At 43.8% G+C, this 27140-nt stretch overlaps 1 protein-coding gene across 2 annotated transcripts; it reads right to left on the bottom strand.

The window, feature by feature from the left end:
- Positions 1–21: 21 nt before the first annotated feature.
- LOC146712765 (protein NLRC3-like) lies at positions 22–25192 on the bottom strand. 2 transcript variants are annotated; one of them, XM_085443772.1, is made up of 14 exons: positions 25132–25192; positions 21086–21217; positions 20900–21001; positions 20634–20774; positions 20375–20518; positions 18571–18649; positions 9166–9376; positions 7223–8990; positions 6052–6219; positions 4907–5080; positions 4551–4724; positions 2414–2587; positions 1485–1531; positions 22–1309 (listed from the first exon to the last, which is right to left on the bottom strand). In XM_085443772.1, exons 2-14 carry the CDS (start codon positions 21172–21174, stop codon positions 777–779), a joined length of 3804 nt encoding a protein of 1267 aa, XP_085299898.1. In that variant the 5' UTR covers positions 21175–21217; positions 25132–25192; the 3' UTR covers positions 22–776. The 2 variants fall into 2 exon arrangements, with proteins under 2 accessions (XP_085299898.1, XP_085299906.1); XM_085443780.1 differs by lacking the exons at positions 2414–2587; positions 4551–4724; positions 4907–5080; positions 6052–6219.
- Positions 25193–27140: the final 1948 nt, after the last annotated feature.

Raw genomic sequence — 27140 nt, 5'->3', positions numbered from 1 at the left:
ACACACATTACAGTGTTACCTTCAGTCAAATTTTATTCATATAGCACAGCAGTCAGCTAAAGGTGCTTTATATTTACATCTTCTATTGTAAGGTAAATACAATAATACAGTAACTCATAATTAAAGGCATACGGCTTGTATACACACGTGGTGAATGAAGAAGAAACACTCAGTACCCAGCAGTCTACACCTATTGCAGCATAACTGAGGGAGGATTCAGGGTCACCTGGTCCAGCCCTAACTATATGCTTTAGCAAAAAGGAAAGTTTGAAGCCTGATCTTAAAAGTAGAGATAGTGTCTGTCTCCTGAATCCAAACTGGAAGCTGGTTACACAGAAGAGGGGCCTGGAAACTGAAGGCTCTGCCTCTCATTCTACCTTTAAATACTCTAGGAACAACAAGTAGGCCTGCAGAGCGAGAGCGAAGTGCTTGATTTTATATCTGACATTTCAAATACATTGGATTGATTTTAAATATTTTAATATTATAAAATGACGAAAGGAATTATGTTAATTTCGTAAAAATCAAAGATCACATTCACTGAATTCAGATGAAATGATTCATCTTAATCTAGTATCTACATGTTAACATTTGTTTGCTAAAGGACTGAAGAGGAAGAAGTTTACAAGGAATCATTTAGAACAGTTTAAAACATCAACTGATTGAATCCATGAATCTGAAAACCTGTTTCTGAGTGAACCAGACAGACATGTACAGACTGAACTGTTCAACAGTCAGAGTGTTTCTCTAACATGAGGACACTCTTTACACTCAACTCAGCACAGATGCACCGAGCAACCAGGATTGAACCCAAACCCAGGATAAAGAGTTTGAGTGAATGTGGTGTTGAAGGTGTGGAGGTGGATCAGAGTGTCAGAGGAGACTCTGTAGAAGGACAGAGTGCCAGCAGGACAGTCCACATACACTGCTACTCTGTTAGAGACAGGGGAGGGGGAGGAGGAGGAGATGAATGTCACTCTGTTATTGTACGTGACATAATGAGGACCATCTTCAGAGCAGATCAGACTCCAGGAATGATCGTTCCATCCATACACGCAGTCATAACTGTCTCCTTTTCTTCTGATTCTTCTGTAACTCACTGATATCTCAACTGTTTCTTTCCACTCGACCTCCCAGTAACAGCAACCAGTCAGACCAGTACTACACATCAGCTGATAAAAATAATCAAATCTGTCTGGATGATCAGGATATGACTGAACCTCCTCCACATGTGTCATCTTCCTGTTGTTGTCAGACAGTTTAATGTGTCTGTTCACTGTGTTTGTGTCGATTGTGAGTTGACAGGAATCTGATGGAGAGAACAAACACAATCCAGCTGCAGTTATTGATCCATCATCTGTTCATTGATTAATACTTTGATGATAACTCCTGACATCAGAGATGTGAATGAGTGATGTGAAAGTTTGATGATGGTTGAATGAGTGCTGATTTGTTTTCATGAATCACATTAAAAACACACTTACACTTCCTCAGACCTGGTCTCAACCATCGGACTCCAGCAGGCTCCACCCTGAAAGGAGGAGGAGGGTCAGACCAGCACAGTCAGCATGCACACATGGACATTTACATGGCTCTCATACACATATTGTTAGACACTGATTAAGGAACAGTCCAACATTTTTACAAATTCTCTTCAATCCATATGTTGATCAAACTGATGATGATTTTGACTGATCCTGGATCTGTCAGTACACCACTGTGTTGAAAGAAATATGACTGATTCAAACTGTGACCTTCATCATCTTTATATTACTCTTCTGTTTAGCTGGATCAATGCTGTGATTGCAGCCATTCCTCTCTCTGTGAGGAATGGCTCTCTGTGAATGCTAATGGCCTAATCTGTCACCATCTTACAATGCTGTGATTGCAGCCATTCCCCAACTCTTTGTGAATGCTACTCAAGGCCATTGATCAGTGGAATCATATTTTGGGGATTTACTTACCTGGATGATTCACTATGTGTCAAGACATTGGACTGTTTCCAGTTTCATTATTGTATATTGTGTATTGGCTTTTAAAATCACATTGCTACTTTTGTCTATGAAAAGCACTAGAAACACATAAATCCCTTACTGCAGGGCTGCTTTTCTTTAAGCCTACAGAGAACATCTCCATGTAGTTCTCAGTTTCTACCACAGCCGTAAAAAAGAATAGTGATTTTATTCTTTTGATAAAGCAAGCCCAACAGTTCCCCCTGGTTCCAGTGGTTGTTGTGTTCTGGGATAAATATTTCCTTAATCTGAACTGTTAATAATACTGAGATATGTTGGTCTCCCTGGAGACCTCCTATCCTTTATGGATTGTTTCATGTGACATGTGTATGAAACAAACAGGAAGTGAGCGAAGGCCACAGGAAATGTTTCCAGGTCTCTATCAGACATTCCCTCCATACCTGAGAGTGTCCAGTGCCCAGCTTGGATCCTTTAGTCCAGCCAACAGCAGCTTCATTCCTGAGTGACCTGGATGATTGTAGCTCAGGTCCAGCTCTCTCAGATGGGAGGGGTTGGAGCGCAGAGCTGAGGCCAGAGAAGTAAAGCCTTCCTTTGTGATCAGACAGCCTGACAGACTGCAGACACACAAAACAACAATCCATCTGTGAACAATGATTTTCTGTATTTCAGATACAATAACATTATTCAATATCTTTGTGTAGTATTTATTTTTTATTTATTTATACACAAAGATATTTCCAATGAAAACAGTCTTCAAAAGGACCATCTACCATTACTGGTGGCAGAGTGAGGGCAAGAAGAAGGGATGATCTCAGAGAGATGAAAAAAAAAACAATAAACAAAATACAAACTAAGGACCTAAACTAAAAGTAAAGACCTTAAACTAAGGACAGTGATAGTTGGTAGGATTTCTATGTTATGTAACTTGCCCAAAAATAGTGTTAAGGCCGGATATGTGCTACCCATTAAAGGGAGTGAAAAACAGGAGTAAATTTTTAAAGAGGAAACGGGTTAACTCTATAGAGGCTGTTTCCAAAGAGTGACAAAAGTAATGTAGGAATTTTTTACCAGAAAAAGTTAATTATATCTGTTTTTAGTTCACACTAGTTATTGAGGGAGTCAGTTAATTAGGTTAACTAAGAAAATTAGTTAAAAAGGGGGTCTGTTGGGATTTAAATATATATTCTTAATGCTTATTTTCTGATTATATTGTTTTATGTATAGGCCTTTATAAACCAGGCCCAGAGGTGACAAAGAACTAAGTCAAAGGGTGAGAAGTTGCCCTGGCAATAGACTTTAGAAAGAAGAAGTGAAGAAAAGAGGAAGTTTAGCGCAGAGCTGCACCAGAAATCTGACACAAAGAAAGAGGAACTGAGTAAACTGAGGGTGTGTGTGCAGGGGCGGATCTAGAAGGGTGGCATGGGTTGGCAAGTGCCACGCTAAAATGATCTCTTGCCACCCCAAGTGCCACCCCAGTTTTTCATATGACACTGTTGTTTATTAAAATAAGATAGCATTAACAGTTTGAGCGTAGTTACAGTCAACAGTGAATATAAATACTAAAACTGAATATATTGGATAGTGTCCCCCCCCTCCACCATTAACAAATGGTTCAGCCCAAAGCAGGACCGGCCAGAGCACATTTTGAACAACACCATGGGAGTTTCGGATTTTACACAGGTGGTTGGATGTTACACTCTGGAAATGGAAGGAAGGTGAGTGTTATTAACCCTCTGTGGTCCACGGACACGCTGCACCTCCAAATCACATGACTGATGTAAGCTGATATAAGCTGCAGTCGTGCTCTAGTCTCTATTTCAGCCCGTATTGAAAGTTCGGACTTCAAAGTTTTTAAATTTTAATTACAGGCCAGTAAATCCAGAGTTATGATAATATATATAAGCCACGCTTTTTTCTAAAAACGTTTTTGTGTGTGTGTGTGTGTTTTTTAAGCGTTTTCTAAGGACAGCGCGAAAAAAAAGTAAAGAAAGGAAAAAAAGCCACCGCTTTCCTGTCGGTGGAAAAATGTACCATGTCGACCAATTTTAAAAAAAAGTCAACATGTGGGATTTGATTGTTTAGGAAGAGGGAAAAGTTTTGGGAGTGATGGTAATGGCAGCGAGACAGAGCCACCCCATTTGATTTCTTTGCCACCCCAAGAATATTTCTCTAGATCCGCCCCTATGTGTGTGTGACATAGCCAAACTAGACACATACAGATTCATCTTGTGATTTTTTTTCAGAGCTGTGGGTGCATGAGAGCGCCTAACAGCTTCCCATTCTCAGGAATGGAAATAAAGATCATGAGTTAGAAAACTTTGAGCTTTGAGTTTTTCTTTGCCTCCAAAAGTATGCAAAGAACAGAATTTAATAGAATATAATATGGACAAATTGCCCCAAATCTCTAACTTTACTAGTGTAACATAATTTTCTTTGAATACATCACAAAAGAAATGTGATTATGAAAAATCTCAAACAATAATTCAAAGTCTAATAAAATTCTTTAAAGGTTCACTTTTATACAACAATTGAATGTAGATTTTAGATGATAATCAGTAGAACAGTTTGAAACCTGACCTGAGAGTTTCCAGTTTAAAGTTTGCACTCTTTAATCCAACAGACAGAAGCTTCACTCCTGAGTCCTGCAGGTCAGAGTTACTCAGGTCCAGCTCTTTCAGACTGCAGGACTGGGAGCTGAGAACTGAGGACAGAGCTTCACAATCTCTCTCTGAAAGGCTACAGTGACTCAGTCTGAAAGATAACAGATTAGTAACCATTGAAAAAATAATTTGTTTTTAAAGTGAAATTTTGAATTATTATTTTAGCAATATCTAATACTTTTTTTTCTCTGGACCCTGTAATTCCTTTAGCCAAAACATTTAATTTATTAATTCTTTCATCAGATGAAAAAAATATATATAGCTTGGTCTGACCTAAGTGTATTCAGTTTACAGTTCGGACTCTTCAGTCCATCACAAAGAAGCCTCATTCCTGAATCCAGCAGGTTGGAGTTACTCAGGTCCAGCTCTCCTAAACTAGAGGACTGAGAACTAAGAACCGAGGACAAAGCTTCACAGCTTCTCTCTGAGAGGTTACAGCCCATCACTCTGAAAAACAAACCAAACAAAACTGCTAAAGAGTAATCAGGACTAAAGGACTAAAACATTTGGCAATAATAATTGTATTTTTTACCTTGATCTTTAATTCATTTTTGACAATTCATATATATACATATATATATGTATACACTCAACAAAAATATAAACGCAACACCTTTGTTGCTGCTCCCATTCCCCATGGGATGGACGTAGAGACCTAAAATTCATTCCAGATACACAATATAACCATCCCTCCCAAACAGTGGTCACAAATCAGTCCAAATGTGTGGTAGTGGGCACATCTGCTATATTGAGATAATCCATCCCACCTCACAGGTGTGCCACATCAGGATGCTGATCTGACATCATGAGTAGTGCACAGGTGTACCTCAGACTGCCCACAACAAAAGGCCACCCTGGAATGTGCAGTTTTGTCTCACAGCAAAATGCCACAGATGCCACAAGCAATGAGGGAGCGTCCAACTGGCATGCTGACAGCAGGAATGTCAACCAGATCTGTCGCCCGTGCATTGAATGTTCATTTCTCAACCATAAGCCGTCTCCACAGGCGTTTCAGAGAATATGGCAGCATATCCAACCGGCCTCACAACCGCAGACCTCGTGTAACCACACCAGCCCAGGACCTCCACATCCAGCAGGTTCACCTCCAAGATCGTCTGAGACCAGCCACCCAGACAGCTGCTGGAACAATTGGTTTGCACAACCAAACAATTTCTGCACAAACTGTCAGAAACCGTCTCAGGGACGCTCAACTGCATGCCCGTCGTCCTCATCGGGGTCTTGACCTGACTCCAGCTCGTCGCTGTAACAGACTTGTGTGGGCAAATGCTCACATTCGATGGCGTCTGGCACGTTGGAGAGGTGTGCGCTTCACGGATGAATCATGGTTCACATTGTTCAGGGCAGAGGTGTTGCGTTTATATTTTTGTTGAGTGTATATATATTTCATTTGATCTGACCTGAGAGTTTTACACTGTGGACTCTTCAGTCCGTCAGACAGAGGCTCCTCTCCTGAATCCTGCAGGATGCTGTTACTCAGGCCCAGCTCTCTGAGATTGGAGGTCTGGGAGCTGAGAACTGAGGACAGAGCTTCACAGTTTGTCTCTGACAGGTTACAGAGACTCAGTCTGAAAAAGTAATGCAGTTTGGGATTAAACTAAACAAATTTATATAAACAGTGTCCCGATTAAAATGTGTCCAAAAAGAAAATTAGCTAAAATATCAGCTTAAGAGGAAAATTATTGTTCTCGGGTAAAACCAAAAGTAAAGCAACAAGGAAAATGGTTTTTTTTTAGCCTCACAATAAGGCATCCTTTGTAGTGCTCTACCACAGTTTTTGACACCTAAATTCAGCAGTCTAATGCCTTATTTTCCAAAGCGTTAATGGTACCTTTTCACAGGTCCATACTGGTCATGGCATTCTGTCACAATCTGTCAAGAATCGCACAGTTTGTGGAACAGGACTGACCCAAAGTGCAGGATGCAGAGGACATGTGGACTAAAAAAAAGCAAGCAATTCTTTGACTGATAGAAGTCAGTAAGAAATTAAATATCCAACTGAATACAAAAACACCACAAAGACTGAAAGGGAGGACAGAACTAACCAGCATAGAGGAATCAAGGGTGAGGGAAATGAGACAAAGTTGTAGAAAATAAAGACTTTTTTCTTAGAACTGGCAACATGAACTACAAGCAACATGAGGAAAATGATTCAGTTCACCAGCAGCTGGTGAAATTTGGGTGATTGTACAAGTAAGGCCGAATGTAGCAGAGCAGTATTTTGGAAATGAGGTAGAACTGAAGAGAGAACAGTGCAGTAACAGAACACTGTTTTTTTCCATGTGGTTTTGGTATGAACAAAATGTTTTTGAAGAGTTTATGTTTAGCACTTGTGTATTCACTACAGGGTGGGTCTGGACATTACTTTCTTACATTACTAGTTTTTTTGTCAGAAATGCTGACAATCGTTGCCGCTACATATGCATTAACAGTTGGATTGAGTACTGATGATAATGTAAATGTTTTATATATTTTTAAAAAACCCTGAACCATTACAGCTGTTTTCAAACTGCTTTATGTTAACTAGAATAACCATTTACCAAATAAAGGCATCAGCACATATTTACTTACAGAGATTTATTAGAGGCATTGACCTTTGGCAGCAGCTCCAGAAGAACGTCATCTGAAGAAAATGTCTTTGGGTCTACATCTTTTTTTGACGAGACTAAGATTAAGACCAGAGCTGACCACTGAGCAGGGGAATAATTACGTATGGAGAAACGTCCTAAACTCATGTACCGCTGGACCTCCTCCACTAGAGAACGATCATTCAGTTCATTCAGACAGTGAAACAGATTTATGCTTTTCTCTCCTGACAGATTCTCGCTGAGCTTCTTCTTGATGTACTGGACGGTTTCCTGATTGGTCTGTGAAGTATTTCCTGTCTGTGTCTGCAAACCTTGTAGGAGAGTCTGACTTGTCTGCAGTGAAAAACCCAGGAGGAAGCGGAGGAACAGATCCAGGTGTCCGTTTGGACTCTGTAAGGCCTTGTCCACAGCACTCTGGTAGAAGTGAGACGCTGTTGTTTCAGGCTTCTGGGAGGTGGTTTGTTGCTCTTCCAGCAGATTGACTCCGGAGTTGATGAAGGTCAGATGGACATGAAGAGCAGCCAGAAACTCCTGAACACTCAGATGGATGAAGCAGAACACCTTGTCCTGGTACAGTCCTCTCTCCTCTTTAAAGATCTGTGTGAACACTCCTGCAAACACTGTGGCTGCTCTGATGTCGATGCCACACTCTTTCAGGTCTGATTCATAGAAGATCAGGTTTCCTTTCTGCAGATGATCAAAAGCCAGTTTTCCCAGAGACTCAATCATCATCCTGCTCTCTGGACTCCAGTGTGAATCTGTTTGGGCTCCTTGATAAAACTTGACCTTCTTCACTTTGGCCTGAACCACCAGGAAGTGGATGTACATCTCAGTCAGGTTCTTGGGTAGCCGCCCTCCCTCTCTGGTTTTCAGCACATTCTCCAAAACTGTAGCTGTCATCCAGCAGAAGACTGGGATGTGGCACATGATGTGGAGGCTTCGTGATGTCTTGACGTGAGAAAGGATTCTTCTGGCCTGCTCCTCATCTCTGAATCTCTTCCTGAAATACTCTTCTTTCTGTGAGTCAGTGAACCCTCTGACCTCTGTCACCCTGTGAACACAGTCAGGTGGGATCTGATTGGCTGCTGCAGGTCGCGTGGTTATCCAGAGGTGAGCAGATGGAAGCAGTTTGCCCCTGATGAGGTTTATCAGCAGCACATCCACTGAGGTGGACTTTCTAGGGTCAGTTAGAATTGTAGTTTTGTGGAAGTCCAGAGGAAGTCGACACTCATCCAGACCATCAAAGATGAACACAACCTGGAAGTCTTCAAAGCTGCAGATTCCTGCTTCTTTGGTTTCAGTAAAGAAGTGATGAACAAGTTCCACCAAGCTGAACTTTTTGTCTTTCAGCACATTCAGCTCTCTGAAAGTGAATGGAAATATGAACTGGATGTCCTGGTTGGCTTTGTCTTCAGCCCAGTCGAGAATGTATTTCTGAGTTAAGACTGTTTTTCCAATACCAGTCACTCCCTTTGTCAGCACCGTTCTGATTGGTTCAAGTCGTCCAGGTGAGGCTTTAAAGATGTCTTCTTCTCTGATTGATGTTTCTGGTCTGTCTCGTTTCCTGCATACCTTTTCAATCTGTCTGACCTCATGTTCTTCATTGACCTCTGCAGTCCCTCCCTCTGTGATGTAGAGCTCTGTGTAGATATGATTCAGAAGGGTTGGATTTCCTGCTTTAGCGATCCCCTCAAACACACACTGGAACCTCTCCTTTAGTGTAGATTTAAGTTTGTGAGGACAAATGGCATCTAGACGTTTTCAGAGAAAAAACAACAAAAAAAGTACAACATAAGGTACTGTTTAAAAAAAATGTATAGACAATTTAAATTCCATATATCATCATTGTTATGTGTTGTTCTACTTATTTTGAAATTAGTAAATTCTTTACACCAGCAACTTAAATCTTTAGGGAAATCGACTTACTTATCTGCAGACGGTCAGCCAGCTCATCAAACTTCATTGTTCTCATGAAGTCCAGGGTGATTTTCACAAATGCCTCTCTGCTGCTCCTCCTCTGCTCTTCCTCTTCCTCCTCCCTCTGACTCTCTAAGCATTCTGGGTAATCTGGACTCAGAACCTTCTGGATCTTCTTCAGCTCTTTCTTCACAAAGCTGATGATGTTGTCCTCCAGCAGCTGGAATAGAATACTTCATGAATGACCCAATTATACTGAAATCATGGAGCCAAATACAGATTATCCACTGTTGCATAAAGAGCAGCATGAAGTTGTAAAAGTAAGTGTTCAAAGGTGCTTGCAAAGAAAAGCGTTTGGACTTCTTTAAGTTGCTTGAAGATGTTTCACCTCTCATCCGAGAAGCTACTTCAGTTCTAAGGTCAAATGGTGGGGAGTCCCAGATTTAAACCTAGTGGGAGAATATCCCCCCAAAGAGGGACAAAAGGACCCCCTTATGATCCTCTCATCGCCTGAACCAAGGTGTGAAAACTGGTGTGGGAATGGGTCCCAATCAGCCAGGGTTTTGGGTGAGCTTATTGTGAAACCTGGCCCCACCTTATCGTGTGAATTCCTGAGGTAAGATGGCCCAGGATGTGAGTGGGCGTTAAGCGATCTGGGGAGGGCACTCAAAACTGGATTATAGATGGCAGACAGTTGGTGTCGTAAACCACCGACACTGTTCAAAGATGGTCGCTCACAGTGGACATAGATGGCTTCTTTCACTCTTTCAAACCATCTGTCCTCTCTGTCCAAAATGTGAACATTGGTATCCTTGAAAGAGTGACCTTTATCCTTAAGATGCAGATGGACTGGTGAGTCTTGTCCTGTGGAGGTGGCTCTTCTATGTTGTGCCATTTGCTTGTGAAGTGGCTGTTTGGTCTCTCCAATGTAGAGGTCTGGGCTAAAATAGGTGACATGGGGGAGCCCATGGCGCAGCCATGTTTTTGTCTATAGAAGCCTTCGTTGTATTTGAAGTATGTTGTGGTAAGGCAGAGGTCTAACAGTGTGCAGATCTGATCGGGTGTGAAGTTGGTCCTGTCTTCCAAGGAGCTGTCGTCTTGTAGTCGTTTTCTGACAGTTTCCACGGCCTCTGTGGTGGGTATGCAAGTTAAGAGAGACTAAATCAAAGGACACCATGGTTTCATCTGGATCCAGGGTAAGTTTCTGGACCTTTCGGTGAAGTCGGTGGAGTTTTTGATGTGGGTGTTCCCCACAAGAGGTGCAAGGATGGTAGCAAAGTGTTTTGCAATGTTATAAGTGGCTGAGTTTTTGCTACTTACTATGAGTGGGACATCTTCCTTGTGGATTTTAGGAAGTCCGTAAATGCAGGGTATGGCAATCTCTCGATAAAGGCGGTGATATGTAAGGCGGTCAATGATTTTGTCCTTTTCAAGGTCCTGAAGGCAACCTATACCTTTCTTTTTGTAGGGGCTTGTGGGGTCTTGCTTTAAGGCTTCGTAGGTATTGTTGTCACTGAGGAGAGTAGTGATCTTTGTGTGGTAATCTGTAGTGTTTAGGACCACGGTGCATCTTCCCTTATCAGCTGGTAAAACAGTGATGTTGTAGTCTTTGCTCAGGGAAGCGACGGCCTTCTTTTCTTGTATTGTGAGGTTGGATGGAGGGACTTTGGCACTGGAGAGGGTGGCTTAGACTTTAAAGGAAGCACTCAAAACATGCGGTTATCCTAACTAGGCGTTCATAATGTCAGCAAAGAGGCACAGAAAAGAAGATAGACCAGACACCAGCAAGGGAGGACGCAACAAAATTGTCATCCCCTATGTAAACTCAGGAGAGTTTTCTCCAAGCATGACATCCCGGTGCATTTCAGACCCAGCAACACACTCAGACCAAAATTGGTTCACCTGAAAGACAAAACTCCTAAACACAAACTTAACAATGTGGTGTATGCTGTACAGTGCAGCGAGGAATGCCCAGACCTCTAGATTGGAGAGACCAAACAGCCGATTCACAAGCGCATGGCACAACACAGAAGAGCCACCTCCACAGGACATGACTCTCTTCTTTGGCTTTCGGAGGAGGCGGACACACTTTTTCTCCTCTCCCTTATCTTCCCTGCTTATGTCCTTGTCTAGTCTCGTGTTTTTTTTTTTTTTTTTTCCCTGGAACATTCTCTCACAGTCTGTTCTCTAAAACCTAAAAGAGGAATTATGGATTGGATCAACTGGTCCCTAAATGCAATAGACACCCCTTTCTCAACGAGAAGTTTGTGTCATGGTCCTGGGCCATGTGGGCCCAGTATTCTTAGTTTTCATGTATTTTTGTATTTTGTTCTTTATTTAGGCCATGCTTCCTGGGTTGATCTGTTACGTTGTTCCTTGTGTGTTTTCCCGTTGTGACTCTCACCCCCTGTGTGCCCCTCTGTGTATCTGAGCCCTCGTCTCTCCTTATGTTTTATTCCATGTTTCCCCAGCCCGTTATGTCTGTGTTTTCCCCGTGCTCTCTCTCCTCCTGTCTGAACCTCTGTGCACTTCCTGTTTACTTTGTGACTCTCACGCCTGTACATGTCATGTTCAGTTCACCCCGCCCTGTCTCGTTATGATTATCAGCGTCACCTGTGTTCCCCGTGTGTTCAAACTTTCCTCGTTTACCCTCTGTGTATTTCTGTCTGCGTCTCCCTCTGTTCGGCGTCGCGTTCTCCCTCATGCCGTGTGTGGTTCTCCCCGTGTCTTCCGGTATATGTTACTTTAGCTTTTCCCAGTTTAGTGTAGTTTTGCATTGCTTTTGTATCATCGTTATTGTTTATCACCTGTCAGCAATAAAGCTGCATTTTGAGTTTATCCCCCGTGTCTGTGAGTTTGCAATTTGGGTCCTCATCCTGCCTGCCACACGGCCGAATCATGACAGAAGAACGCGACCACGATATGGACCCAGCAATTCACAACCCCTCCGCTGACCTCCGGGAGGATCTGATTTATACAGTGGAGTATCACTGTCAGGAGTGGGTGGTGCTGCCCGAGGGTGAGTACCGGGAGACCGTAGCCGTCCGCCTACAGCGGATGGTGTCCGGACTCCCGTGGCTATTCGGCGCGCTCCACCCCCACATCCAGGACTTCCTCGTCTCCACTGTAGGCGTCCTCCCGGAGCGGTCGCTCCTGTACGAAGAGCCGGAGGATGTTCAGCCCGGCCCGCTGACGGATTCGCGGCCCGGCTCGTCTCCTCCCCCTTCCCGGAGAAAACGGCGTTCACGTCGTCGCCGTTCCCGAGCAGCGGAGCAGTTTTCACCCCTGGGAGAGAGTGACCGTGTGTCACACTCTCAGCCCGAGCCTTCGGATCCCGGACTTCTTAACCCGTGCACAACTGTGAGTGGCTCTGTTTTTTTAACACCGGACTCGGATAATTCTGTCCCCTTTTGTTTGGACTCCGGAGACACTGTACAGCGACGCACCACCCCACAGCCGGACACTCGGACTTCCAATTCACCTGCTGTGGTGAGTGAGGACTCTGTGTCTTTTCCAGACATAGTGACTGTTCGCTCAGGGGCTGTGTTTTGTGTGGCGGATGTCGACGCGAGCTGCTTATCGCCGGTGCAGCCACCAGCAGCCCAGTTAGCCACCCCGCAGACACACTCAGCTCAGTTAGCTCCCCCGCAGCTACTCCCGGCTCAGTTAGCTCCCCCGCAGCTACTCCCGGCTCAGTTAGCTCCCCCGCAGCTACTCCCGGCTCAGTTAGCTCCCCCGCAGCTACTCCCGGCTCAGTTAGCTCCCTCGCAGCCACCCTCAGTTCAGTTAGCTCCCTCGCAGCCACCCTCAGTTCAGTTAGCTCCCTCGCAGCCACCCTCAGTTCAGTTAGCTCCCTCGCAGCCACCCTCAGCTCAGTCTCCAGTGTCCAGCTCAGTCTCCATTGTCCCCCTCAGCTCAGTCTCCAGTGTCCCCCTCAGCTCAGTCTCCAGTGTCCCCCTCAGTTCAGTCTCCAGTGCCGCCTGTAGCGCAGGCCCCAGTAGCTCCAGTGCCGCCTGTAGCGCAGGCCCCAGTAGCTCCAGTGCCGCCTGTAGCGCAGGCCCCAGTAGCTCCTGTAGCCCAGTCCCCGATAGCAGTATGGTCCGCTGGTCAGCTTAACATTCAGCCAGGGGTCCCAAATCTCCCTGGCTCTGCATCAGCTCCTGCTGGGAGCCCGGATGAGCTCATCCAGGACTCCGCGGCTCCCACGCCGCCATCTACCTCATCTGCTGGAGGGTCCGAGGGGCCCGTTCAGCCTCCTGTCTCCGCTGGAGGGTCCGAGGGGCCCGTTCAGCCTCCTGTCTCCGCTGGAGGGTCCGAGGGGCCCGTTCAGCCACCAGCTGCTCCACCGGCAGCCTCGTCCACGTTCGCTGCAGCTCTAGCGTCTTCATCTTCGCCTGGCCCGGCTTCATCTTCGCCTGGCCCGGCTTCATCTTCGCCTGGCCCGGCTTCAGCCTCGCCTGGCCCGGCTTCAGCCTCGCCTGGTCCAGCCTCCGAGTCTTCAGCCTCGTCTGGTCCGGCCTCATCAGAGTCTTCAGCCTCGTCTGGTCCTGTGTCCACCGGGCCTCAGCCAGTGCGCCTGACACTGATGCGCCGCCGCTGCCTTCCGCGCGGCCGGCCCCCTGAACTGCTCCGTCGTCTCCTTCGTCGCCGCCGCTGCCTTCCGCGTGGCCGGCCCCCTGAACTGCTCCGTCGTCTCCTTCGTCGCCGCCGCTGCCTTCCGCGTGGCCGGCCCCCTGAACTGCTCCGTCGTCTCCTTCGTCGCCGCCGCTGCCTTCCGCGCGGCCGGCCTCCTGAACTGCTCCGTCGTCTCCTTCGTCGCCGCCGCCATTGCCTTCCGCACGGCCGGCCTCCGGACCAGCTCTGCCACCTGTGCCACCCGCCTGGTCGGCCCCCCGACCGTGTGACCCGTGAACTCTTGTGCCTGTGGGCTCTGGGTCGGCCCCCTGAACCTTATTTGGACTACGGTCATGTGCTCCTGTGTTTTCTGTTGTTTGTTTTGTTTCCCGTTCTGGTCCCTCCGTCCTGGTCCCCCGCCTCCCGCCCTGGGTGGGTTGTTTTCTGTTTTAGTTTTGTTTCTCGGGTTTGGGCTGTCGGGAGCCAGCCCTTTAGGGGGGGGGTGATGTCATGGTCCTGGGCCATGTGGGCCCAGTATTCTTAGTTTTCATGTATTTTTGTATTTTGTTCTTTATTTAGGCCATGCTTCCTGGGTTGATCTGTTACGTTGTTCCTTGTGTGTTTTCCCGTTGTGACTCTCACCCCCTGTGTGCCCCTCTGTGTATCTGAGCCCTCGTCTCTCCTTATGTTTTATTCCATGTTTCCCCAGCCCGTTATGTCTGTGTTTTCCCCGTGCTCTCTCTCCTCCTGTCTGAACCTCTGTGCACTTCCTGTTTACTTTGTGACTCTCACGCCTGTACATGTCATGTTCAGTTCACCCCGCCCTGTCTCGTTATGATTATCAGCGTCACCTGTGTTCCCCGTGTGTTCAAACTTTCCTCGTTTACCCTGTGTGTATTTCTGTCTGCGTCTCCCTCTGTTCGGCGTCGCGTTCTCCCTCATGCCGTGTGTGGTTCTCCCCGTGTCTTCCGGTATATGTTACTTTAGCTTTTCCCAGTTTAGTGTAGTTTTGCATTGCTTTTGTATCATCGTTATTGTTTATCACCTGTCAGCAATAAAGCTGCATTTTGAGTTTATCCCCCGTGTCTGTGAGTTTGCAATTTGGGTTCTCATCCTGCCTGCCACACGGCCGAATCATGACAGTTTGGGCTTGGGTGAGCCTGAGTGCTGAAGATATCTACCTATTCGGAACCATGGTAACAGGGTTCTGGCTGATCAGAGCTGGCTTGGCCCTGACTTATCGAAGAATTAGGAAAGCGGAACCGGCTGTTCAAACTCCCACAAGGTTGCCCGCTGGGATTGGAATAATGGGAGAGGCGTGAGTTTCTCAAAATAGGCTCATTGAGTCAGCACGGATAAGATCTTGGAGAGGCTACGGCTGCTGTGAATACTCAGAATAAGATCTTTGACTGCAGACTGGATACATCTCGGAAGGGCTAGCCCGGAATAACATCTCTGGGCGCAAAATTGGATGACATCTCGGGGAGGCACACTGCTGTGAGTTCTCAGAAGTCGCTCCTTGAGCACAAGAAATGACAACATCACAGAAGTCAAGTATGGCGAAGCTCGCGGCTCTCCAACGGGAGATTGAGAGACCAGTGTTGGACTGTAGAACTGCTTTGAAATTCATATGAGCTGTTCGCACTAAAGTAAAAAATAACATCACTTATGCGGATACCCCTTCGGCGCCAGCTGCAAGGCCGGAGCTGAACAAAACACCCTGATAACGACTGTGTTTAGTCTGTTCCTTCCCATTCCATGCAAGGCCACCTGGGTTGGCTGGAAGACTGTTTACTTAGCCTGGCAGGGTGAAGGACACTGTCTCAGCTGAACTCTGGACACGCACACACATACATACCGTATTTTCACGACCATAAGACGCACTGTACTAAAAGGCGCAGTCTCAGTTATGTGTGCCATTACTGTATTTAACACACACATAAGGCGCACTGGATCATAGGGCGCATACAAGTACCGTATGCGTATTTAAAAATAAAGCGGGAGCAAACCTGAGTTCGGTACCTTACTCACATTTTTATTACCAGTAATCATCATCATCAACAACACACAAGCATACAAGTGTGCGTATTTAAAAATAAAGCAGGAGCAAAACAAAGTTTGGTACTCACATTTTTATCATCAATCAAACCCATCGAAGTCCTCATCCTCTGTGTCTGAATTGAACAGCTGCGCTAAATCTCCATCAAACATGCCAGGTTCACTTTCTTCACTGTCAGAGTCACTTTCCGTGCCGTGCGGCTCCTCGGAAATGATGCCGGCTTTTGTGAAAGCTCGAACAACAGTGCCAGCAGACATGTTAGCCCAAGCATCTACAATCCATTGGCAAATTGTGGCGTAACTCGCCCGGCGCTGCCTTCCACTCTTGGTGAAACTGTGGTCTCCATCGGTCATCCATCGCTCCCAGGCCGCTCGCAGCCTTACTTTGAACGGGCGGTTCACACCGATGTCCAGCGGTTGGAGTTCCTTTATCAGGCCTCCCGGAATGACAGCAAGCTCACAGTTCATTTGTTTCACTAGTTTTTTCACATCGGCTGTGAGATGGGCACGCATAGAGTCACAGATTAAGTGCGATGGTGATGCGTGGAAAAAACCACCTGGTCTCCTTACATACACCTCCCTCAGCCACTCTTTCATCATTTCCTCATCCATCCAGCCCTTTTCATTTGCCTTAATGATGATTCCTGCTGGAAACTTCTCTTTAGGCAAAGTCTTTCGCTTAAAAATCACCATAGGCGGCAGTTTCTGTCCATTAGCATGGCAGCCAAGCACAACAGTAAAAGAAGACTTTTCATACCCTGTTGTGCGTATCGCTAGCGTGCTGGTCCCCTTCTTCTCCGCAGTGTGACTCACTGGGATGTCAAAAGTGAGCGGGACCTCGTCCATGTTTGTGATGTGGCTGGGCTGGATGTTTTTGTCGCCGATGTGTTTGCTGCAGTAGGAGCGGAAGATGGCCAGCTTTTTCTTATAATCCACTGGAAGTTGCTGCGCTACCGTAGTCCTGGTGCGGATGGAAAAATGGCACCGTTTCATAAAAAGTGAAAGTGCTTTTAGCCGAATGGTGACCGTCGAAACGCTTCTCCCGCTCGTTCTTTGCTCGATGATCCACCGCTCGAGTCTTTCCTCCAACTCGGGCCACCTCGCCTTATGTCCGCGGAAACTCAGCTGCGTTTTCTTGACCTGCCGGAGCTTGTTTTCCAGCTTCCTCCATTTGCGAACCATCGATTCGTTAATCTTAAATTCTCTCGCCGCTGCTCGATTTCCATGTTCCTCCGCGTAGCTGATGGCCTTCAGTTTAAACTGTGCTTCGTAAGCGTGTCTCTTTGCCATTTTCAGGGTTGTTAAAACAACGATGTCCTGCATAACGCACATACCTGTTCTTTTATACAGGTATGTGCGATAAAGTCAACGCACACACTTCACCCTTTAGCGTTCTCGTGGTGTTCTCTACTACGTCCTCATTACAACACACAGGGCGCACTGCGCTATAGGGCGCGCCGTACTTTTTGAAGAAAATCTAAGACTTTTAAGTGTGCCTTATGGTTGTGAAAATACGGTATACTGATACTGATAAGCACTCACCGACGCATCGCCCTCCCTACCCCGGATCCAACGCCACCTCCAACGCTTACCTCCCCTCTGATGTGGACATCGGGTCAGTTGGAGGCGCAGTCGAAAGATTGCAGCGATCCCAGATCGGATGTACACACTGGAACTCTTTCCCATGTTGCTTGTCTGTGTTTATTGTGCTATGGTGTGTTGATATCTGTGCATTCCTGTATCATCCTTTTGTGTTACACATTTCGATGTTTTTTTTCCTCACTACCTAGCCTGACCTGTCTCCCCAATGTGATGTTTGTGTATTGTATAATAATAATAATAATGGATTGGATTTATATAGCGCTTTTCAAGGCACCCAAAGCGCTTTACAATGCCACTATTCATTCACTCTCACATTCACACACTGGTGGAGGCAAGCTACGATTGTAGCCACAGCTGCCCTGGGGCAGACTGACAGAAGCGAGGCTGTCATATCGCGCCATCGGCCCCTCTGGCCAACACCAGTAGGCAGTAGGATAAAGTGTCTTGCCCAAGGACACAACGACCAGGACAGGTCAGGTATATACGGTCGGCAAGGTCTGTCATCTCGGTTGTGGGCAAAAGACCTGCAACTGACAAATAAAGGCTATCTCATCATCTCATCTTAGCAGTCCATCTGCATCTAAAGGTCAAAGGTCACTCTTTTGAGGATACCAATGTTCACATTTTGGACAGAGAGGACAGATGGTTTGAAAGAGGAGTGAAAGAAGCCATCTATGTCCACTGTGAGCGACCATCTTTGAACAGAGGCGGTGGTTTACGACACCAACTGTCTGCCATCTATAATCCAGTTTTAAGTTCCCTCCCCAGACGCCTTAACACCCACTCACATCCTGGGCCATCTGACCTCAGGAATTCGCATGATAAGGTGGGGCCCGGTTTCACAATGAGCTCACCCGAAACCCTGGCTGATTGGGACCCATTTTCACACCTTGGCTCAGGCGATTAGAGGATCATCAGGGGGTCCATTTTTCCCTCTTTGGGGGGATATTCTCCCACTAAGTTTAAATCTGGGACTCCCCACCATTTGACCTTAGAACTGAAGAAGCTTCTCGGATGAGAGGTGAAACGTCTTCAAGCAACTTAAAGAAGTCCAGACGCTTTTCTTTGCAAGCTCCTTTGACTACGATGACCTGGATGACTGAGAACTTTCACAGACGAAAGTTTTGTACATGTACAGACCATAAATATGAAGTCCAGCTGTGTTTGATGCTGCTGGGCAGACTGACCCCTCGGAACCTCTGAGCTCTCCTGATCCACTCTGTGGAGGAATCATGAAGAGTTAGTCCCCATGAAATCTGTCTCCAGAGAGACAAGGAAAGGAAAAGACACAGGTGCTTCTAGTGATGTTCATCTCATCAATATAATTTAACTCTTGAACAATATTTAGCTGTTCATCCAGTCCAGGAAAAAAGTAGCCAATCTGCTGGCTTATATTCCAAGAGCAAAGCAAATTAGAGCTTGTAGTGTATCCAGCTGCTATTTTGAATATAAGCTCCTGTGTGATTCCTGTGTGCCTGTTGAGTTTGTTTTGCCCATGATTAAGCTTATTTTTCTATGGAGTTAATTTCTTTCATGTTTAGTTCCTCAGGGCTTTTCGTCTCTACTTTTTTTTGTCAGAGCCCTGCTCTAAATACTGTCCTAGATTTAAATACTGTTTGAAACACTAGATTTAGAAGTATTTAGCGCCATCTTTTGCTGTTACAGAAGATGTCACCATGTAGGTTGCTGCCAATAGATTTACAAAACATAATGTTAGCTAACTACTGACAAAACTGATATCGCAGTGAAAAACAAGTGAAAGTGGAGAGTATATCCTTGTTATGAACATAAATTCATTGTTTCAGCAACTCGGCATTGAACTTGATATTTAGTTTTATTGTTGTTGATTCTGTAACTAGTCAGGAAATAATGTAATGTAAGTCTATTGGCAGCAGGCTCAAATGTTCAAAGATGGCACTAAACATGTTCTAAAACTTTGAACATTTATTTTTTGTTTACATCCAGCTTAAGAGACATAGTTAAATGTATTACTGTTTTTTTTTTAGAACTCTCACATTTGTGTAAATTTACACCCAGTTACAGTCTTCTTTTCAACAACATCAGGTAGTTATTTACCTCTCAAAGATCCCAAAAGTTGATTTTGTTCATCTGGATGTAGCATTTTCAATGGAAGAAACATTTCGTCACTCATACTTCATTCTCAGCTGACTGCAGGTTTCCTAAGCCTTATAAACAATACCTTTGTACAATGACTGAAATCTCCACAGAATGAACAATGGGCTGTGAGGTCAGTTACTTGATCATTTATATGCAAAATGTCATGACCATTGACCAAGAACCATTGATCAGGAAGTCTCTCAATACTCAATTTGTTGTGGTTTCTGGTAAACAACAATTAAGTAAAACTTTCTTTGTTAGTCTTGGACTTTTCATGCTGTGCTAGTTGGATTGTCTTACTGAATTCAAACACCCTTTGAGGAGTATTCTCATCTAGAAGCATTGTAAGTCTCTGTGGCATCCACTCCTCTTCAGATTTTAGCACATTAATGATAAAATTTGTTTCTTTGAAACATTCATTGAGGAGCTAGTTCTGCGTCTTCCTAAAGATTTCTTGTTGCTCCAAGGCCCTTAACTGAAGAGCTCATCTGCAGACTTCTAGGAGTAATCCTGTTTTGTCTGCATCTGAGGCTGAACAACAGGTGGTTCAGGCAATCAACTATCTTATGTGCTGTTTGCTCATAGTCATATTAGCTTAAGCCAGTACTTGACAAAGTGGGTTAAAATGTCTTGATGCATGGTCAATAATCCAAGAAAGTAAAGAAAGTAAATCCAAAAAGTGTCACTTGGATGAGTGACAACATGTTTCTACCACTGAAAACACAACGTCCAAATGAACAGAATCATCTTTTTGGGATTAACTTAAATGGATGACTAAGTATGCATCAGGATACCTCTCAAAGACTTCATGTTACTAACAGCTCACCTGTATGCTGCAGACCCATGATGTTTAAATTCAATGGGGTCACGTTTTGACTGTTTACTCCTTAAGGACATACAGCTGGTTCCAGGTTCATTTATACGTTTAGTTCCTCGTTTTCTCCTGGATGTTGTTTGAGTCAATGGTCTCCTACAGAGATAAATTTTTGAAACCATGAAGGATTTATAAAAATAAAAAATAAAATAAGCATCATCATTTAAATCAGACACTGTACTAACATGAAAGAGTGTTACTAACAGCTCACCTCTCTCCAGCAGGCGACTGTTGAAATTCAATGGGGTCACATTTTGACTGTTTACTCCTTAAGGACATACAGCTGGGTTCAGGCTCATGTTTACATTTAGTTCCTCGTTTTTTTGTGTATGTCCTTTTAGCCAGTGGTCTCCTACAGAGATGCATTTATGAAACCATGAAAGATTAATAAAAAAATAAAACAAAATACAACGAGCATCACCATTTAAATCAGACACCTGGCTGACATTCAAATAGTTCATGTTAATAACTGCTCACCTCTCTGGAGCAGACACGTGCTGGTGTTTAAATTCAATGGGGTCTCGTTTTGAGTGGTCACTCATTAAGGACACAGAGCTGGGTGGAGGTCCAGGTTGGTTCCTGTGAATAATGATGGAGCAGTGATGCGAGTGCTGAGCTGCGACATGGAAAAGAGTCATGGACAGTTAGAGATGGTCATCTCACCTCTGCGCTTTGGTCTGGCTCTCATGTTCCCCACACAGAGTGGTTTTAGAGGGAGGGGCTCCCTCCTCTCTGTCTTCACACTGATCCATGCTGCTCAATTCACATCAGCTCACACACACTTTCTACCTTCACCTGCAGAGGAAACACAAATCATTCATGTGCACATAACAACATTTTCAAACATTTCTGCCGATCCATGATAAAAACCTTTAGGGTCATTAGAGCTAAAAGCTTCAGACTAACTATTCCTGCTGAGTTTGCAGAGAGCTGTAGACACACTGATTCACTGGTAATACGAATCTTCAGTTCAGGGTTAATGTGAACAGCCAGTCAGAGAGAGGAGGAGCCAGAGCTTCAAAGTAAGAGAACTGGTCTTGAATTCAGTTTATGCCAGACTGGTGTTTTCTGACTGTGTAGCTTTAATTTAGACTGAAGGAAACATTTAGTGACAGCTCACTGTACTAGGATTTTCACTGAGAGAGGCCGAGTGAGTAAATTAGAAATGAGTACATCAGGGCACTCACAAATTCACATGAACACTTTTTCTATGCCAAAATCTACCCAGATGTGATCTGGTTCTGGATCTCAGAGCAGAGCCTCACACATTTCTGGTTCTGGGATTTTAACAGAGAAAAGCAAAACTGTCCCAATCTGCAGAGTTCACAAACTCTAGTTTAAAGAGTAGGAATCACATGCAGACATTAAAGCTGATTATCGATGTTTGCATCTAGGGAAACATTCCTCACATGTTTAAACTAGAAAAACTAGAAACTGCATGCAGCATAGTTTCAGTTTGCAGCACGCACAATCTTTTTGAAGCATTAACAGCAACAAAAGGTTATTAAAAGAGCTGTAGACAGACACACACAGACACACAGGTGAGCTGTTTCATGGAAGGGGGAGGGACTCTACCTGAAGTAGGACAGGTTGGAGGAGGCAGATTTTCAGATTTTCAGAAGAGTTACTGAAAATATGCCTTTATGTGGTCAGATTTAAAGTAGAATTCAACTTGTATCATTTAATTCAATTATTCACCAAGCAGTTTTGGTTATTATTAAAATAACATAATGAGTTTGTATCTTTCAATAAACTGATAATTACTAACCCTGAAAAATAATCGATTTATTATGTTGTTGTAAGCCCATGAACACCAGACAGAACTGCATGAAGCTGGTGATCAGGATGAGAATTCAGAAAACTGTTGAAAAAAAAAAAGCTCCAAGAGCTGCTCAACTAATATACTTTTTTCAACATTTACAGTTAATACATGAGCGAGGCACAAAAATAGAATTGTAGGATTACCAGAGGAACAAAACACCAGCTCCTGGTAGACAGAGCCGTTGCCCGAAACTGCAAGGCCAGACTGACCAACCTGTGCACTGCCTGGATTTATTACAAGGCCTGACTCGATGCCCCACACTTGGAGCTTGGAATGCCTAAAACTGTACAACAGGAACCCAAGACTCTTCACCAGGAACTCAATGTGAATGTGGTGAACAACAGTAGAGGTCAACTTCAAGCTAATGGCACAAGTCCCCATCAAGTGCGGGACCCACCAAGAAGAGGCTCTGTCCACACTGCTGTTCAACAGCAATGAATAATAAATAAAAGACCTCATAGTCTATCAGCCCAGAATAAAGTGTGTGTGTGTGTGTGTGTGTGTGTGTGTGTGTGCGCGTGCGTGCGTGTGTGTGTGTGTGTGTGTGTGCGTGTGTGTGTGTGTTCACTCCAGAAAAATGCTGTCTGACTACTCAGACTTAAGTCAGAGTAAAGTTCACATGCTTTGTTAGGGTGGTCACTCAAAAAGTTAAATAAAATATTACACATTACTGGTTTCTTTTCTTAAAAGTAATGCAGAACATTACTTAGTTACTCACTGGAGTAAGTACATATTTGGGCTTAAAAGAAAAGATGTTTCTGTTATTATGCAGCCTTTTATGTAAGAGCTGCATAATATTGCAATATCTTTTTTCCTGTTCTCACTTGCTCTACCTGAGCAAAAAAGCTTTGCTTTTTTTTGTGAAAATACGGACTTCTGTTATTGTTTGATTTTTCTTTTGTAACTGGGGTTTATATTTTAGTGTATACTTTTTGTGAATTTAGTGATTAGAATAAATTTATGTGATTATAAGTTCAAAATAATAATTTATTTTCTGTCTTTATTCTAATCCAGTTCACCAGTTGTCTGGATGCCAGTTCAGTTCCCCTCCTTGTCTCTAATCCAACGTTCTTCTGATTGTTGGTTTAAAATAGAATCTGGTGCTTGAAGACGCCATCTCGTCCACCCACTTTGGTGGATATTCAGTCAAATGAACAAAGGTTTTTCTCTATTGTTAAATCTATGTTGTTGTTTTTTTGTTTTGTTTTGTTTTTTGTTTTTTTAAAGGCACAGAAGAATTACAGATGATTGACGAGCACCTTTGAACACATCAGAGAGGAGGAGACCGAGTTTTGGCTGTGTTCTATTCCACCATCCTTGATTGGAAATATTGCCTTTAGCAACATTAACTGGTTGAGGGTGGTGGTAGCTAAATATAAAGCTGACAGAAAGATTGACGAAGAGTAGCTATAATATCATCAGAATTAATAGTCTTTACTGATAGAAAAATAATCCATGTGCAGACATCAGTTCTTTCACAGACACAGGCATAAAGAGATGTTTCAAAAACCTTTAAGGTATAAAACATTAGAAAGATCCTTACAATATTTACATACAATCCCCATAATATTGTTTACAATAGAAAAGAAGAGTAGAAGTGGATCCTGAGCTGTTCATTTAAGTCAGCATTAGTTCCCTCACTGGCTTCCATGATATACATGAGGAATTAAAATGTTTTGTGTGATGTTACCGAGTTCACCAAGTGTCTGATGTATAATGACTCTGATATCAGATAATCAGTACTGAGTGATGCTTATTTTTCATTACTTGAGCTTCTGATTGCATCCTGTGTGACGATGTTAACCTTTACATGACTACTTGCTCTAAAACAACAACAGTCTTTTACAGAATAATGAACTGACTACTGAGACCAGACTAGAGGTGCAAAGAGTCAGTGGGCCTCTGGTTTTATCTAAGAAATAAAATTCACAAAGGGACACAAAACCACCAAAAATCATCTATCAACAGTTACTTGTGTTTATTTTAATACAACTGACATAATTTTAACATGTATCTGTTCAGTTATTTATTTCATGAAAACGTACCACTGAGTGACTCTATAAATGTAACAAAAGACTATTTTCATTAGCCGGCAGAGTTTTGAAGCCAAATCCAGGACAACTGGCTCAAATAACTTACAGCACACGTTCATTCAGACTTAAAACTGTTCACGAGGAACAAAATTCAAAATGTTTATCAAAAAATCCAACGACTATAAAAGAGGGCAACAAACAGGAAAACACAAGAGACCACACTCTGACCAACGATTAATGACTAAAAACTTCAAACACTAGAAGACGAAAACTCAAATCCACTGATTAAAACACAAAGTACAAAGTGAACATGACAGCGACACAACGCAAAAACAAATCCAAATACTTTCCTGCACAATATCCCAGCCTCCACATGCAGATATTATAAAGTTCATTTAAAAAAACGCAGTAATTGTTCATGTTGTTTGTAAACTTCTAGATTTCATTTTCATTAACTTTGTTTGCAGTAAACTGATCTGAGCTGGAGATGATTCACTTTCTGTTTTTCAATGTCACTTCAGTAAAACCTGAAAGTCGACTTCTAAGAACAGAATGATTATATCTGATTGTTTCCAGTTAAAGAAGGAAAAAACGTCCCATCAGTGATGATCAGTGTCAAACAGATTCATTTAAACTGTTTATCACAGTAACAAATGTTTCAGTGCAGAGTTAACCAGTATGGATTCCACTCAATCAATAATCTATAATCATGTGGATTTATCTTCAAGCATAAGAGTGATCCAAAGTTTGTCCTGAAATAAGAGCTAAACATCTGGTCCTAATATTACAGAGCAGAAACAAACAGTAAAGTTCCTAAAGACAAACTGTTAAAGGACGACACAAAGCAAACTTACAGTTTCTTCAAACAGATACACGAACAACAAGCTCCAATCCACACTTGGACACTAAACACAGACACACAGGTGAGCTGCTTCCTGGAAGGAGGCGGAACTAAACCTGAAGAGTGTGCGAGGGCCACACCTCCATGTGCTGATTTACAAATATGTTGCCTGACTGCTCAGAGTGAGTCTAAGTCAGAGTAAAGTTCACAAGCTGGGCCCTGTTTCAGGAAGCCGGTTTAGTGCAAACTCTGAGTAAGTACACCCTGAGTTAACGAAAACTCTGGGTTTTCGGTTTCACAAAGCGAGTTTAGATTAATCCTGAGTGAGTTACTATGACGACACACTCCGTGAAGCTAACCTGCCCCCTAGCAGGTTTACTACAACTAACCCTGACCTTCTCCGCCTCTGTGTCGGAAACCTGACTGTAGGAAGTGTCAGACATGGCGTGCCCCTTCCTTGAAGAGCCAGTAGATGTTGAAGCCCAAATTCTCCGCAGAGCTCTCTGCCGGGAAAGAGTGATTAGAGCGCGTTTGGACATTTTATCATTTCCTGATGATCTTCTGTGTGAACGTTACCGTTTTTCAGCACAATCTATAATTTATTTGGATAACATCCTCAGGCCTAATATTGCTCATGTGACACATCGCGGACATTCTCTCAGTTCTGTACATATTATTTGTATTGCACTTCGGTTTTTTGCAAACGGGAGCTTTCTGTATAATATTGGTGACGCTGAGCACGTTTCCAAGGCTACCGTCTGTCGGGCAGTCAGGAATGTTACAGTTGCACTGAAACGTCTCCTGTACACGTGTGTGGTGTTCCCCGGTCACAGACCCACAAGATTTATCAAAGAGGGATTCCACAAAATTGCAGGTATCAGGATGAACAAAACTTAATGTATGATGTGGTGATACTTGGACTACTACTTAAATTGCACATTTATTTTCAGGGTTCCCAGGCGTGATTGGCTGTACAGATGGCACTCACATTCCAATCATTGCTCCTTCAGTAAATGAAGGAGACTATGTGAACAGGAAGTCTTTCCACAGCATTAATGTGCAGGTACATAGTTCCCTGTAGCATTTCAAACTAACAAATTATTTCATTATAGTAATGGATGATAATTTGTGTTCTCTGCACTGTGAAGATCATATGTGATGCTGCCAACATTATCACAAATGTGGAAGCCAAGTGGCCAGGCTCTGTTCATGACTCACGAATTTTTCGTGAATGTACACTGAGCACAAAATTTGGACATGGTGAGTTGAAAATACTTTAAAATATATAAAGACCAATTGCTACAGGGACATTTGAACTGAAGTGTACCCTTCTGTCTTAGGAGAGTTCACTGGCTACTTGCTTGGTGATAGGGGGTATCCATGTTTACCCTATTTGCTTACCCCTTACCCTGACCCTGAACCGGGCCCACAGCAGCGATATAATTTGGCTCATTGCAGGACAAGAGCCAGAATTGAAATGACTATCGGAATGCTTAAGGCCCGGTTCCAGTGCCTGCAAAGACTCAGGGTCACCCCAGAAAGGGCATGTGACATTATTGTGGCATGTGTGATTCTTCACAACATTGCCACAATTAGAGGAGAACACTGTCCTTCTGAACCAAACATCAGCAGTGATCCAAACCATGAACATCCTGACCCTCCCACGGACATACAAGATGGAAGCGCAGTCAGAGACACCATATGTCACAATCATTTCCTTTGACCCATCACCTCAACATGTTGAAAGAAGAATAAACTGATTTTTTGTTCAACTGGCTTTATTGGTCGCCTGTGTTTCCTGTACACAAAGTATTAATAAGTATATTATTATGTTGTTCAAACACTGAAATAATTCGTCCATCTCTGACCACTTCACCCACCCTTAACTGATGTTCCAGCATTTACAGGGAGCTATTGAAACAGAAAATAGCATTGCCATTCATAGTACATGCCTACTTAGGTTGGTTGTAAATCAGTGCTGAACATCTTACTGAGGAAAGGTTTGTTGGAGACGTGGCTGGA

This window comes from Copadichromis virginalis, linkage group LG3 (genome assembly GCF_057382275.1).
Source record: "Copadichromis virginalis isolate Kocher_CV1m ecotype Utaka linkage group LG3, C_Virginalis_male_GT1.1, whole genome shotgun sequence".
In the NCBI taxonomy this organism is placed as follows: Eukaryota; Metazoa; Chordata; class Actinopteri; order Cichliformes; family Cichlidae; genus Copadichromis; species Copadichromis virginalis.
This window is presented reverse-complemented; position numbering and strand designations above follow the sequence as displayed.

What these genes read in the sequence shown, in the direction of transcription:
- LOC146712765 (XM_085443772.1), bottom strand. Translation starts at nt 21,174, where the DNA reads ATGGATCAGTGTGAAGACAGAGAGGAGGGAGCCCCTCCCTCTAAAACC. An exon ending in AGCTGGACTTCATATTTATG is followed by an intron (nt 9,377 to 18,570) that starts GTCTGTACATGT and finishes ATTCTATTCCAG; the next exon opens with CTGCTGGAGGACAACATCAT. An exon ending in GGCTGACCGTCTGCAGATAA is followed by an intron (nt 8,991 to 9,165) that starts GTAAGTCGATTT and finishes GAAAACGTCTAG; the next exon opens with ATGCCATTTGTCCTCACAAA.